At 54.1% G+C, this 14068-nt stretch overlaps 1 protein-coding gene across 3 annotated transcripts in view; it reads right to left on the reverse strand.

Moving 5' to 3' along the window:
- NPLOC4 (NPL4 homolog, ubiquitin recognition factor) overlaps positions 1 to 14068 on the reverse strand; it is a 61737-nt gene that overhangs the window by 19762 nt on the left and 27907 nt on the right. For all 3 annotated transcript variants that reach the window (XM_047833948.1, XM_047833946.1, XM_047833947.1), the window contains exons 10-12: positions 12122 to 12193; positions 11624 to 11750; positions 7857 to 8017 (exon numbers count right to left, since the gene is read on the reverse strand). In XM_047833948.1, the coding sequence (XP_047689904.1) occupies positions 7857 to 8017; positions 11624 to 11750; positions 12122 to 12193 (360 nt within the window). The remainder of the gene's footprint in view (positions 1 to 7856; positions 8018 to 11623; positions 11751 to 12121; positions 12194 to 14068) is intronic.

The following is a 14068-nucleotide window of genomic DNA, read 5'->3' on the forward strand; positions in this document are numbered from 1 at the left end:
ACAGCCAAAGTATGGAAACAGCCCAAATGTCCATCGATGGATGAATGGATAAAGATGTGGAATATATATACAATGGAGTATTACTCAGCGATCAAAAATCTTGCCATTTGCGACTACATGGATGGAACTGGAGGGTATCATGCTAAGTAAAATTAGTCAGAGAAAGACAAATATCATATGACCTCACTCATATGAGGGATTTAAGATACAGAACAGATGAACATTAAGGGAAGGGAAGCAAAAGTAATATAAAACCAGGGAGGGGACAAAACATAAGAGACTCTTAAGTATAGAGAACAGAGGGTTGCTGGAGGGGTTGTGGGTGGGGGAATGGGCTAAATGGGTAAGGGGCATTAAGAAATCTACTCCTGAAATCATTGTTGCACCATATGCTAACTAACTTGGATGTAAATTAAACAATCAATAAATAAAAAATAAAATAAAATAAATTCAAGGAACTAATAACACGCAGCAAAGCTGCCAAACACACATTTACCAATTTCAAACAGTTTGAAAACCTAATTTTTTTTTGGCCCAAATATAGGCTAATGTAATGCTAAAAATGTAATTTTAAAAAGACACAGGGGCACCTTGGGCGGCTCAGTCGATTAAGCGTCCGACTTCGGCTCAGGTCAGGATCTCGCGGACTGTGAGTTCAAGCCCCACGTCAGGCTCTGTGCTAACAGCTCAGAGCCTGGAGCCTGCTTCTGATTCTGTGTCTCCCTCTCTCTCTGCCCCTCCCCCATTCATGCTCTGTCTCTGTCTCAAAAATAAATAAACATTAAAAAAAAAAAAAAGTTAAAAAAAAAAGGTAAAAAGACACAGTGTAGGGGGAGGTGCCTGGGTGGCTCAGTAGGTTAAGCGTCCAACTTCGGCTCAGGTCATGTTCTCACGGTTCATGGGTTCAAGCCCGCATTGGGCTCTGTGCTGACAGCTCGGAGCCTGGTGCCTGCTTGGGATTCTGTGTCTCCCTCTCCCTCTGCTCCTCCCCAACTCCCACACGCGCGCGCGCTCTCTCTCCCCCAAAAACAAAGTTAAAAAAAAAGTATTGGTTGGCCAACTGAAAAAGTAATAATCCTCATATCTATTTGATGTTTCATTCCAAAAACTTTGAAAAGAAAAACAGATGGCAGTTTGATTCATCTGAAGTGACGTTTTCATTCGTATTATGCACGTGAGGGCTTCCTGAGCATGTGCTGGGGTGGAGCCAGGGGCCCACGCTATTGCTAAAGGAGGCAGAGAGCCTGGGTGAGGGGCCTCGGATGGGAGACACTCAGCTTGTGAAAGAGGATACCGGATTCTGTCATCACCCGCAGACCCACAGCTTTCCTACAAAGGGTCAGATGAAGTCACTGTCCAGCTGTTCAGAATGGCGTCCAGCTGTTCAGAATGGCAGCCAGCAGGACCTTAGGTCTCAAGTGCTAAAAATGAGTCAAAATACTGGTTTTGCATTACAAAACACTGCATCACAAATGCATCTAAGGTAGGAACTTTGGGGGTGGTAGGAACTTTGGGGGTGGGGGCGGGGATAACTTAACTCTCACATGGGTTCCTGGCAGGGTGTGATTTGACGAGTGAAGTACCTGCTACAGAAACAGGACCTGAGGGCCAGGTCTGTGCTGTCAAGCCTCATGGTTTTGGTTTTTATTAAACACCATGAGGGAGTTGGGGCAGGGGGAGGGGTGGAGAAGCCCTAAACAAGGGACTAGGAACCACCCCCCTGGAAGACCAATGGGAGCACCCCTCCCCATTAGCTCCATTACTGCCCCAGACCTGAGAGGCGTCCGAGCGAGCCGTCACAGGAAAGCCTTACTCTCCCTCAACGGCACCAGTCTGGAAGGAGCAGGGGCGGCAAAAGCCATGGTCCTTCACTCGCAGGCATTTCCAGACACGCGGCCAACAAGGAAAGCATGCCTGTCCTCTACGACACACGCCCTGCCGGTTGCCCAGCATGTCCAGCCGGGACCCCAGGTTTCTAGCCAGAACCCCGTGTATCCGGCCAGGACCCCATTTGTCCAGCCAGGACCCCAGAGTGCCGCCCCTGCAGTGGCAGCAGCCGTGTGGACTCAGGAGCAGAAAGAACGGAGCCAGGAGGTGCCGGGAGCCAGAGCACGGGCGAGTCGTCTGCTCCTCTGCCCTGTCCCTTCCCCATGCCCGGGAGCGCCCCCACCACCCAGTAACACGGACACACACGCACAGATGAAGCAATCCAGGGGGTGTTCAGCCTCTATTTCCTTCTGGTTGGTGAGGAAGTAAATTCTTTGTTACGAGTGGGGTCGTTTCCAGTTTCAAAAGTCCCTCTCCAGGTCAAGGCCCCGCCGCCCCCAGCGGGCCGCCTGGTGCGCTGATGAGACAGACTGAGGACCACACCCCACAGACACAGCTGGACCTAAAGACGTTATGGGAAGCGGTGAAGGACACATCACAACAGATCCCGCGTGTGCGATTCCATCAAGCAAACCCACACAGGAAGCAAAGGAACAACTACCAGGAGTCTTAGGACGGGAGGCTCGGGCTCTGTGGGTTTCTGTCTAGGGGACAAAGGTTCTAAATTAGGTGGTGGTGCTGGCCCCCCGACCCTGTGAATATGCTACACACCAGCCAACCGTGCGCTTCCAACGAGTGACTCGGCGGTTGTACTACATGTGAATTTCATCTGTCAAAAATGGTTTAAAAATTTAGACTTGAGGGGCACCCGGGTGGCTCGGTCAGTTGAGCGTCCGACTTCGGCTCAGGTCAGGATCTCGCGGCCTGTGAGTTCAAGTCCCGCGTCGGGCTCTGTGCTGACAGCTGAGAGCCTGGAACCTGCTTCGGATTCTGTGTCTCCCTCTCTCTCTGCCCCTCCCCTGCTCGTGCTCCCTCTCGCTGTCTCTCTCTCAAAAGTAAATAAATGAACACTGAAAAATTAAAACAAAATTTAGACTTGAGGGGAGCCTGGGTGGCTCAGTAGGTTGGGCGTCCGACTTTGGCTCAGATCACGATCTGACGGGTCCGTGAGCTGGAGCCTCCCACCAGGCTCGCTGCAGACAGTAGGGAGCCCGCTTCAGATCCTCTGTCTCCCTCCCTCTCTGCCCCTCCCCCACTCGAGGGCACTCACCCTCTCGCTCTCTGTCTCAAAGATGAATAACCATTAAAAAAAGAATAAATCTTTGAAAACAAAAAAAAAGAAAATCTCTCTCCACGTGGACACCTGCTCATTAAGAAAAGGACGTCAAAGGCGTCACACAGCCTACAAGCACCGGAACGAGTTCCAGTTCCGCAAGCACTGCCTCCAGGCCTCTCCCAGCCAATCACTCCAGAACACGCACTCCCGGCAGCGCAAACCTCCGGAAAGGGAATCCCCTCCAAAACTCTGTGCGCAACGAGGACTCTGCACAGACAGCGAAGAGAGGGAAGCCCTTCCGCCAGGCTTCACGCAGGGCATCCGGCTCAGCAGGCAGCGCCCTTTATCCATTCTAGAACTCCACGTGCTAGGAGCGTCACAAGTCTCGAGTGTCCCCAGGGATGGTGACAGGCTCCCGCGCGGGCAGCGTGCTGGCGCCCAGACCCTGCGGTCCCGGCAGCCCCCGCCTGTGCCCCTCCACCTGTGGCTGCGCGAGCCTCCCTGAGCCTCCTCTCTCCAACCAGAAAGGGGAGGGTGACAACCACAATCGGAACGAAACCTAACCCAGCGGCCGAGGTGGGGAGTAGAGGAGACGCTTGCAGCTCTCAGAAAGCCACGGCCCACGGGAAGCACAGTTCTCAGGTAGGAAAGGAGAGCCCCGAATCCCGCCCCCTCTCAGATCCACGCCTTGGCACCCCGCCAGCTGCCGGGACCCAGAGACACCCACACCATGTGCCAAACGGCCCCCACGAACAGCTTGAGAACACGGACTGTTAAAGCTGCACTTGAGAAGCTGTTAGAGAGCCGTGGGCACGCGGTGGCGAGGGGACAGGGGACTGAGCGGGGGGCTGTCCTCAGGGTGTCCAGCGCACGCAGAGCCAGGGGCGTGCTGGGGAGGGCACGTGGCGGTGCCACAGCTACAGACTGGACACTGGAGGCCCGGAGCGCACGCCCCCCCCCTCCCCCGCCCCGGTTCAGCCCTGAGACACACGGAGGCCGCGCACCTGGAGGGCAGGTCACAGCCCCCGTGCGATCTCACGGAACAGCCGCCTCACTTCGTCTTACTGTGCTTTACAAATGCTGTGAGATTTTAGAAACCGGGGTTTGTGGCCGCCCTGCCGTCACACAAATCCACCGGCGCCATGGCCCACACCCTTTGTGCACTTCGTGTCTGTGTCCTGTTTGGTGCTTCTCGTTAGAACCACATTTGTCGTGGTGACCCGTGCCCAGTGATCTCTGCTGTCACGTAAACTCGTGCACGAGGGGGCGGTGGGGTCTGAGAGGACGGCCTGTGGCTCCGAAAGCTCTCCTGGGGGTGCACCGCTGTCAGACAGCGTCGCCTACTGCAGAGGAGCCATCGGCGAGGGAACGAGCCTGCAGCAAACTTCCCGGCTGTCGTCTGGCAACAATTTGCCACAGCCACCCGGGCTTTCGGCAGCCCCCACCCTAACCGGCTGGCAGCCCCCAGATCAAGGCAAAAAGATTACGACCTGCCGAAAGCTCAGATGATGGTTAGCGTTTTGGGGTAATAAAATATGGTTTTTTTTAATGTTTATTTATTTTAAAAAAAATTTTTTTTTTTTTTCAACGTTTATTTATTTTTGGGACAGAGAGAGACAGAGCATGAATGGGGGAGGGGCAGAGAGAGAGGGAGACACAGAATCGGAAACAGGCTCCAGGCTCTGAGCCATCAGCCCAGAGCCCGACGCGGGGCTCGAACTCACGGACCGCGAGATCGGGACCTGGCTGAAGTCGGACGCTTAACCGACTGCGCCACCCAGGCGCCCCAAATGTTTATTTATTTTTGAGAGAGAGAGAGAGAGAGAGAGAGAGAGAGAGAGAGGGCGCACACGTGAGCAGGGGAAGTGCAGGGAGAGGGGGGACAGAGGATCCCAACGGGCTCTGCGATGACAGCAGTGAGCCCGACGTGGGGCTCGGACTCACAAACTGTGAGTTCATGTCCTGAGCCAAAGTCAGATGTTCAGCCAACCGGGCCACCCAGATGCCCCAATGAAGTATTTTTCAATTAAAGTTTTAAAAGACGCTGTTTTTTAGACACGACGGCACGGCACGCTGAACAGACTGCAGTGTACCCAGAACTTCAGCACGCGCTGGGAAACCAAAACACGCGTTTGACTCGTGTCACGGCACCATCTGCTTGACTGCGGTGGCCTGGCACTGAACGTGCAAGACCTCCGAAGAGGGCTGCTCTGAGGGCAGGAGGGGCCTGGAGGCCACACAGCAGGGCAGTGAACACGCGGACGCAGTGATGAGGGCCACAAGGCTTCCCCACTCCCGAGAGCATGAAGGGCTGGGATTTCAGCTCACTGGCAGCGGGCCGGGGCCGCACACAGAGAACCTGACAGAGACGGGCTTTGCACAGGGCTGGGGTGACCACGTTTGAGACCCGGGGGTTTGAAACACACAGCCATTCTCCCAGTCAAGATAATACAAGTTTTGAAGTGTGTGGGGTGGAGTCTCCACGTGTTTACACTGCACGACACAGCAACCAAGCTGAAACCTGTTTCAGGAGAAGACTGAATCTCCCAGTCATTCAGGGCCGAGGGGACAAACACCCAAAGCAGGTGTCATCTTACAGAGCAGGAACTCTGGACTGCACTCCATGAAAAGGCAAGAACCCGCAGCGGACAGTCTTCCATAAATGTCAGTCAGACCTGACCCCTAAGTACCGCTCTGGTGCATCTGGGTGCTGCATCGTGGCCCCGCTGGACAGAGGGGGGGTCGTCTCCAGGGAAAAACGTCCTCCGGGGTCTTTGGCTTTTTCATATGCGATGACCAGCACACGGCGGAAACTTACCAAACTTGTGAAGAGAAAAGACAGACATTACACCAAAAAAAGACAACAGCTGCAAACCCACAGATGATACAAATGTTGGACACGAGGACCTTAAGACGCCATGATCACAACCCATAATTCGGGGAAAAAAAAAAAATCAACCAATCAAAACTGATCCAGAAGTGACAGACAGATTTAACAGATCGGGACATCAAAATACTCATTATAACTGCATCCCATGCGTGCAGGCAGGTGGAGGTGTGGGAAACACACACACACACACACACACACACACACACACACACACACACACACCAGAGGAAACCGCAGCGATCACGCCCGGGACGGACGGTTTGCTAGATGGGAGCGGCAGCAGACCAGACGCCACACAAGCCAGGACGAACAGGCCGCAAGAAACAGCAACGCAGACTCCTCAAAATGAGGCACAGAAAGAAAACAGACTGAAATACGACAAATGGGGCATCGGTAAGCTGTGGGACTTTAAGCAGCCAAATACACGTGTGACTGGAGTCCCTGAGCGATCAAAAACAAACAACAACAACAAAATCCCAAACCAAAAAAGAAAAAGGTACTGAACGGCTGGCATGTGCAGAATTCTACAGAATTCTAGAAATGGTTCTGGGATACTTCCCAGCCTCCTCCCCAGGACCGTGAATGGGAGGAGGACACACACCCGTGGATCTGTCCCCTCACGTGGCAAAGGGATTCTGCAGGTGTGATGAAGGTTACTAGTCAACTGACCTTAAAATCGGGAGATGACCTTGGACTAACGGGCAGGCCGGGAGGGCACATTCCTGCGGGCCTCCAGGGAAGAGCAGCGGACGGCCCTGCCGTGACCTGCCGCCGGGCCGGGGCCGGGACACTCGGTGCTGCCGACGCCTCACGCCACGGAGAACATCAGAGCCCCAACCGACCCTGCCGTGGCCCGGGCAGACCCTAGACCCCTGAGCACCGGACTACGAGGCAACGCCTGAGCCGGGTCTCATGGCCGCCACGTCCGCAAACACCTGTTACGGCAGCAACGTAAAACAAACACGATGGCCAAAAACTGACACAACTCGCAGACCCGAGAAGCTCAACCACCGCCAAACGCAGGACACGAGGAAGACTACCCGAGTCAAAGTCAAGCTGCTAAAAACCAGCGATGAGACAAGAACGGAAAGGCAGTCAGCAGGAAAGTCACACTGTGAATGGAGGAGCCCACGAGGGGCACAGGGGCTTCCTGCGAGAAACACCCCGAGGCAGGGGACGGTGGAGCTGACCGGTCAACCCAGAATTCTTTCTACCGCGAAGACACCCTTCCAAGTGAAGACAGCGCCCTCAGACGTGGCAAGGCCGCCCCGCGCCAAGAGACATGACTCAAGGAGCCCTCCAGGCGGCAGGATGGGGCAGACGGGACCCAAGTCCACCCGACGGGACCCGAGAACGAGTGCCGAGTAGAGGAGGAAAGCGGGCTCTCCGGCTTCCCTTAGGGAAGCACCTGACTCCTACATGTTCAACAGGACATTTTTCGATAAAAACAGCTTTTATAGCTTTCACAAGGAAAAGGATTTCTAAACAGACGACCCTTTGTCCAACTTGTTAACTCAAATGCCGGCGCCCCGCGGAGGGCCTAATTACTGAGCACACAGCTCCACCCTGGACTCCTGGTGATGTATCCCGTCGTCTTGTCTTGGGAAACAGGAATGGTCTCTGTGCTGCAGGGCTTTGATTTGGCGGCAGAGGACCCAGCCCCGTGAATGCTTCGTCTCCTTTCAGTTAGAAGCCCGAGCAGCTGAATACCAAGCCCTGAGGCCCTGAGGACGGGGCGCTGTTACCCACAAGGTGGGTCCTAAACAAGCTCAGAGGAGAAGCAGCTGAGGGCACCGCGGAGTCCAACACGGGTCCGCGCCCACGCCACGCCGCACGATTCCTTGGGTACCGTGGTGTTTTTACCTTATAAAACACGTCAGGCACATACTGCTCGCTGCTGGACTCCTTGGCGTAGCCGAGCTCAGGGGCGTCTTTGCACGGCAGCAGACACTCGTCACGGACCAGCGCCATGCACTGATTGGACACCTGGTACCCTTCAAAGTGGACCTGGTTGTCGGGACCACCTGCAAGAGAGAGTCCTTCGATGAGCATCCACGAGCGAGATTCGAACCCAGTCCGTATCTGTCACTCTTCACTCCGGACCAACAGAACAAACCCACTCCAAAGAGTCTATCTCGGGTAAGAATTCAAAAACGCGCCGCCGCAACTTTACGAGTGGCTGGAGCGCACGGCAGCGGACACGGGGCACGAAGACGCAGCGCAGCTGTTCAAGCGGTTCCCACCAAGGACACGCTCTCTCAGAATCAGAAAACAGGACTGGTAAACGTTCTCCGATCCTGGGGTGCCTAGGCGTCTGACCGGCTCAGGTCATGATCTCACGGCTCGTGAGTTTGAGCCCCACATCAGGTTCTGTGCTGACGGCTCAGAGCCTGGAGCCCACTTCAGATTCTGTCTCTCTCTCTTTCTCTCTCTCTCTCTCTCTCTCTCTCTCTCTCTCTGCCCCTCCCCCATTCACGCTCGGTCTCTCTCTCTCTCCTTCAAAAATAAACAAACATTAAAAAAAAAAAAAATCCTCCAATCCCACCCCAGACTATGTGTGCTGTCACCCAGCACCGGGGCTCTTAGCTGTCAGGAACACCAGAGCCCTGCCTCCAGCACGCTTGCGTTCGTTCCTGAGTGAGCGGAGGGGGACGGAGACGGACGGGACAAGCGGTGAAGACAACACAGCGTCTGTACCGTGGTCTCTACCCTACAGACGCCCGCACGGCCACGCACTGTCCTCTAGCGCCACACTCGGGAGGCGAGGACGCTGCCACAGAGCCAGGGCCAGCACGCAGGGGGCCTCAGCCCGGGCCGCTGGCTTCACTGTGCCATGTGCGGCCCTGCGTGCCTCTCCCCACTCCTCTCTCCATCATCGCTTCATAAAACCTCCAGCAAGTCTTAAAATTAGGGACAAGGACAGTGCAAAAGCCACTGAGAGGGAACCATCCAGCGAAGTGGAACCGAGCGGCAACCTGGCTGAGAGGAGACCCTGGAGAGAAGGACGGGCACCACGTCAAAGGCGGGCCCCGAGCCTCTGGCCGAGGGAAGACCAGGCCGTGCACCTGGCCGACTTCCACCGCCACAAATACACGCGCCTCCATAATCGGGTGACGTTCTGACAACTCTAATGTCCATTATCGTTGGCGGCTTTGGAAAATTTAAAAAAAACAAAAAATTCTCGATATCTCTACTTTAGTCTCCTGACAAAAACGAAGTTAAGTTCCTCATCGGGGAACAGAAATGTTTTTCCATCTGGCTTTCAAGCATTTATCAGAAACCAGACCTGATGACCAAACGATCAGAAAGTGTGAAGGACAGGGGCAGAACCAGCCTGGAGAGGACAAGCCGGGGGCCTGCCGTGTTCCACTCTGCACACCAGAGGACGGCAGCAGCCGGCTTCCCAAGGCAGAGCTGAACGGGCTCCAGGGGCCCACCGGCGAGCAAGCCTAGCATCTCTCCGGCCCTGACGCACATCCTGGGGAGAGCTGGCCACGACCGCTCACTGAGGTCGAGGCGGCAGATGCAAGGCCCTTCACCCTCCGGTGCGCTCGGGGTCAGGCACACCACCCTCACACCAAGGAGGAGCGCGCTGGCCTAGAAGGAGCAGAGGGGAAGGTGGGGAAGGAGCGTGGCGAGGCCGCCCTCAGTGGGTGCCTCTGGCCACCATTTTGCTTCGGGCGTTGTAAACCCACCCTGGCTTTTGGATGGATCATTAAAACAGGATGGGTCGTCGGAAAAGAGCCTGGCCTTTGAGGACCAGCGAAAAACAGAAAACAGGATTTGTAAAATGGAAGGCGATTTAAAACAAAGCAGTATTCACCCACACGGACGGCCTCCAAAGGTACATTCGATGAGAAGACACGCTCGTTTCCACGCGGAGGAGCGAGACGCCGAGCTCTGGCGGGTCTCTCTAGGCTCGAGGGAGGCCCGATCCCGGCTGAGCTGAGGGGATTGTGGGACGAGCTCTCTCACTCCCCTCCTAGTCCACCTGCCAAGGGAACCTGCGCGCAGGAGGACAGGGCCCGTGGCGGAAGAACTCTGCGCCTGGGCCTCAGCCTCGGGAAGGCACTCCCACAGCCCCGAGGTGTGGGCGGCCAGCCCTCCAAGACACACCGAAGCTAGCATTAGAGCAGAGAGCTTCAACTCGGGCTCGACGACGCCTTCTCCTTCCAGCAGACCCTTCGTGTTCACAGGAGCAAACCCCACACGCGATCGTTACTCCCTTCCTCCAAACGTCTGGAGCTACGGTTGTTCTTGGCGGGGAGGGGCGAGGGGGAGCTCAGAGCTTCAGCAGCAGCTCGAGGGGCGGCTGCGGGCACGGGGCCTGCAGAGGCACCATAAAGCCGGGATGCAGCAGTCTCCTGGGAGACGGCCGCAGACACACGGGCCCGCTCCTTCCCATCCCACCGGGGCCTCGGGCGTGCGGCGTGGGGAGTGCAGCCCTAACAGCTCCACGGGGCAGCGACACGCCCCCGGTGAGGAACCACTGATGCAGGGGGACGGCGCGCTTTATTTTCATTGGGAGCGGGACGAGGTGCGATGCTTCGGACGGCCCCCCCGCCCCCCGCCCTGCCCCGGCTCCCCTGCTCAGCGTCCAGTCTGAGCTGCTCTCCTCCTGCTCGGCACCCACCGTGACAGCCCGTAGCCAAGCCGCCTTCCTGGAAGGACCCTACGCTGGGGAACCGTTTACTGTAACCCCACTCGACGCTCTCATCCACTCCCTTAAGTACCTGGCCCAACAACAGGTTAGGAAAATAAATCCAACTCAACTAATTCACACTAGCATGTGAAAGCTGCTGCCATTGCCTCTCACTCGTCAAAAGCACATTCATTTCAAAGAAGTGACTACCAATCCCAATGGACCTCAAGCCGATGCATCTTAAAAACTCAGGCAGTGCAACCTGGATTAGCAGGGGATCTAGTTGCTTACGGGCTCGGGCTATGTGCGCACTGGTGTGACCTGAGGGTGCTTCTTCCTACAAGACTAGGGGAAGGATGGCCACCGTGAACAAACTGTGAGAGCAGAAACCAGACCTTCACGGGGTCCGGGTTAGACTGGACCAAAGTGACCAAACAGATCATGTCTGCAGGAGTTGGTTCTCAAGTTTAAAGTTCCTACTCGTTTTAAACCGCATGGTCCTATGGCTGGCTCTTCCTACGACAGCGTCCGTCAAGGATGTTATGGGAGATGTGGTGGCACTTTTTTATGGGGCCCCGATTTTTCTGGTCACTATCTACTTGTGACGCACATAACACGGAATAGGACATATATAACCTCTCACACACACACACGTGCACGGAAATGGTATCTTGAATGACTCCTATTCACGACGTCAAAAATAAATAACAAACAGTAAGACTTCTCCTGCACGGCCAGAGTCACTCTTGGTTCCCGGAAGGGGCAAAGGCAGCCCCGAGCAGAGACCCAGAACCAAGTGAACCTGACCTTGGAACGGGAGCAGATCAGGGAAGAGCCACGCGGAGGCCCCAGTTTCAGTGGCTCTGCGGGCGATGCAGGTAAGTTCTAGATTTCTACCACAAAACAAAAAGAGGAATCTGCATCTCACAGGCACAGTAGTAACTAAGTTGAGAATGAAAAGCCACCAAAAGAAGAACAAAACACATACCTGTAGCCACCGCGGTAACGAACTTGGATCCAAAATGTCCATCTGGAGAGAGTCGACATATGTTGGGATGCTTATTTTGGAAGTCTCCTGCCGTGATACATTCTTCCGAACTCAGGAAATAGGTGTCCTAAGAAAAGAGAAACGGCACATGGAGTTGTACGGCATCTATTTCTTCTTTAGAAAACATTAAGAACTGAACTCTGTCAACGGCTACACGACGTCAACACCTCCAGTCCCTAGCTGTCACGGGCTCCTTTCCCACCGCAAATAACTATGAAGGCCAGAAGCGTCAAGCATCCGCCCTACAGGCTCACCTTCCCACAGCACTGGCAGGTGAAGGCCAGGGGTTTTGCTCTAGAAGACACGTCGACAGACCCATCCGTAATTTATCGATTTTCCCCACTGTGTGGAAAATCATTTGGCCTAGAAGCCAGGATGAGCTGTGCGTGGCCACCCCGCGGGCTCGTGACCAAGCTGCGGGCTCCCATCCCACCTCACCTTATTCCGACTGTATCGCACCGTACCCTTCCGGGTGTCTTCTGAGACCAGGTCTGTAAATATCCAGCCAACCTGCAGGAAAAAGGAAAGTATCTTCCGAGCCTCTTCTTGAAAACGGGTGGTGAATGTTTTCTGGCCTCTGCCCGGAGAACTTAAGAACAATGTTCTCAGTAAGAGACTCTCTCACGAGCCAGCTCCTCAACTCAGCTACCATGACTTCCAAACTCCACTCAGTTGCAAACGGCCACACTCCCCTGGTACTGCTGGGCTGGAGGTGACGGTGAGCGAGCAGGGCTCACCTATTGTTAGAAGCCCCGTGGCACCAACTCGGTACCCGGCCCCGTGCCGGGTGTGGGGGGAGACCGCTGGCAAGAACAAGATTAACAGAACGCTTACACTCCAACCAGGAAGGCACACAATGAGCAAGCAACTAGAGACGATGCTGTTTAAGAGGCTACGGCTTTCTCTGTGAGACAAGAAAGCGGACTCCATAGAGAAGGCACTTAAAATAAGGAGCCCTACGACGGAGACCTTGCCCAGCTGCTCCCTTGCATTCTGCTGCAGTGCTGAAGAAACCGTCTGGGGGGTACAATGAGTGAGAGTCCTGTCACTAGGGCACCCACACGCCCGTCCCGGACGGTTGCCTGTCTGTGTGCTCCGTGATCCCTGATCCTCTTGTACCCAGGAACCTCACAGCCGGTTGCCCCTCCTGAACCAGAGCCGGGCTGGGGATGGAAACCAAGTACACATCCTCCGGAGAAGCGATGCAGTGCCCAAGAGCCTCTCCGGCACAACCCCGACACAGAACTCTTCAAATCCCTCTCCCGCACACAAGACCAGGCAAATGTGAACTTCATTTTCTTCAAAAATACCCAAGCAAACGGGGTGCCTGGTGGCTCAGTCGGTTGAACGTCCAACTTTGGCAATCACGGGTCGGGATTTCACAGTTTGTGAGTTCAGCTCTGTGCTGACAGCTCAGAGCCTGGAGCCTGTTTCGGATTCTGTGTCTCCCTCTCTCTCTGACCTTCCCCCATTCATGCTCTGTCTCTGTCTGTCTCAAAAATAAGTAAACGTTAAAAAAAAAAAAAAAAAAAGTACAAATTAAAAAAAAAATTTATTTTATTTATTTTTTTTAAGAATGGAGGGTTTTATTTTTTTTTAATTTTTTTATTTAAAAAAAAAAATTTTTTTTTTCAGCGTTTATTTTTATTTTTGGGACAGAGAGAGACAGAGCATGAACGGGGGAGGGGCAGAGAGAGAGGGAGACACAGAATCGGAAACAGGCTCCAGGCTCTGAGCCATCAGCCCAGAGCCCGACGCGGGGCTCGAACTCACGGGCCGCGAGATCGTGACCTGGCTGAAGTCGGCCGCTTAACCGACTGCGCCACCCAGGCGCCCCTAAAAAAAAATTTTAAAAAGAAGTTATACCAGTTTCTCTTTTGAACAAGAGAAACTTCAAGAATTTAAACCAAAATCTGGCCCTAAATCAAGATGCCGATTCCTTGCTAGAAACAATAGGACGTTTCTGAAAGCTTTTGTGAAAATGACTTTGCTTTATAACATTCCTAGGTTTTAAATACATTCCTTATTTTGCACTTTTATCTTCTGTAGAGAGTTAATTTTTCCATGTTCATAAGTTGATTAAGAAATTAAGGATAGGGGCACCTGGGTGGCGCAGGTGGCTGAGCATCCGACTCTTGATTTTGGCTCAGGTCATGATCCCAGGGTCATGGGATCAAGTCCTGCAACAGGCTCCACGCTGGCCACAGGGGCCTGCTTGGGATATTCTCCCTCTCTTTCTCTCTCTCACCTTATGCACCTTCCCTGCTCACACATGTGCTCGCGCTCTAAAATAAAAAATTAAAAAAAATAAAAACAAAATTTTTTTTTTAATTTTTTTTTCAATGTTTATTTATTTTTGGGACAGAGAGAGACAGAGCATAAACG

The sequence above is a fragment of the Prionailurus viverrinus genome, chromosome E1 (genome assembly GCF_022837055.1).
Source record: "Prionailurus viverrinus isolate Anna chromosome E1, UM_Priviv_1.0, whole genome shotgun sequence".
In the NCBI taxonomy this organism is placed as follows: Eukaryota; Metazoa; Chordata; class Mammalia; order Carnivora; family Felidae; genus Prionailurus; species Prionailurus viverrinus.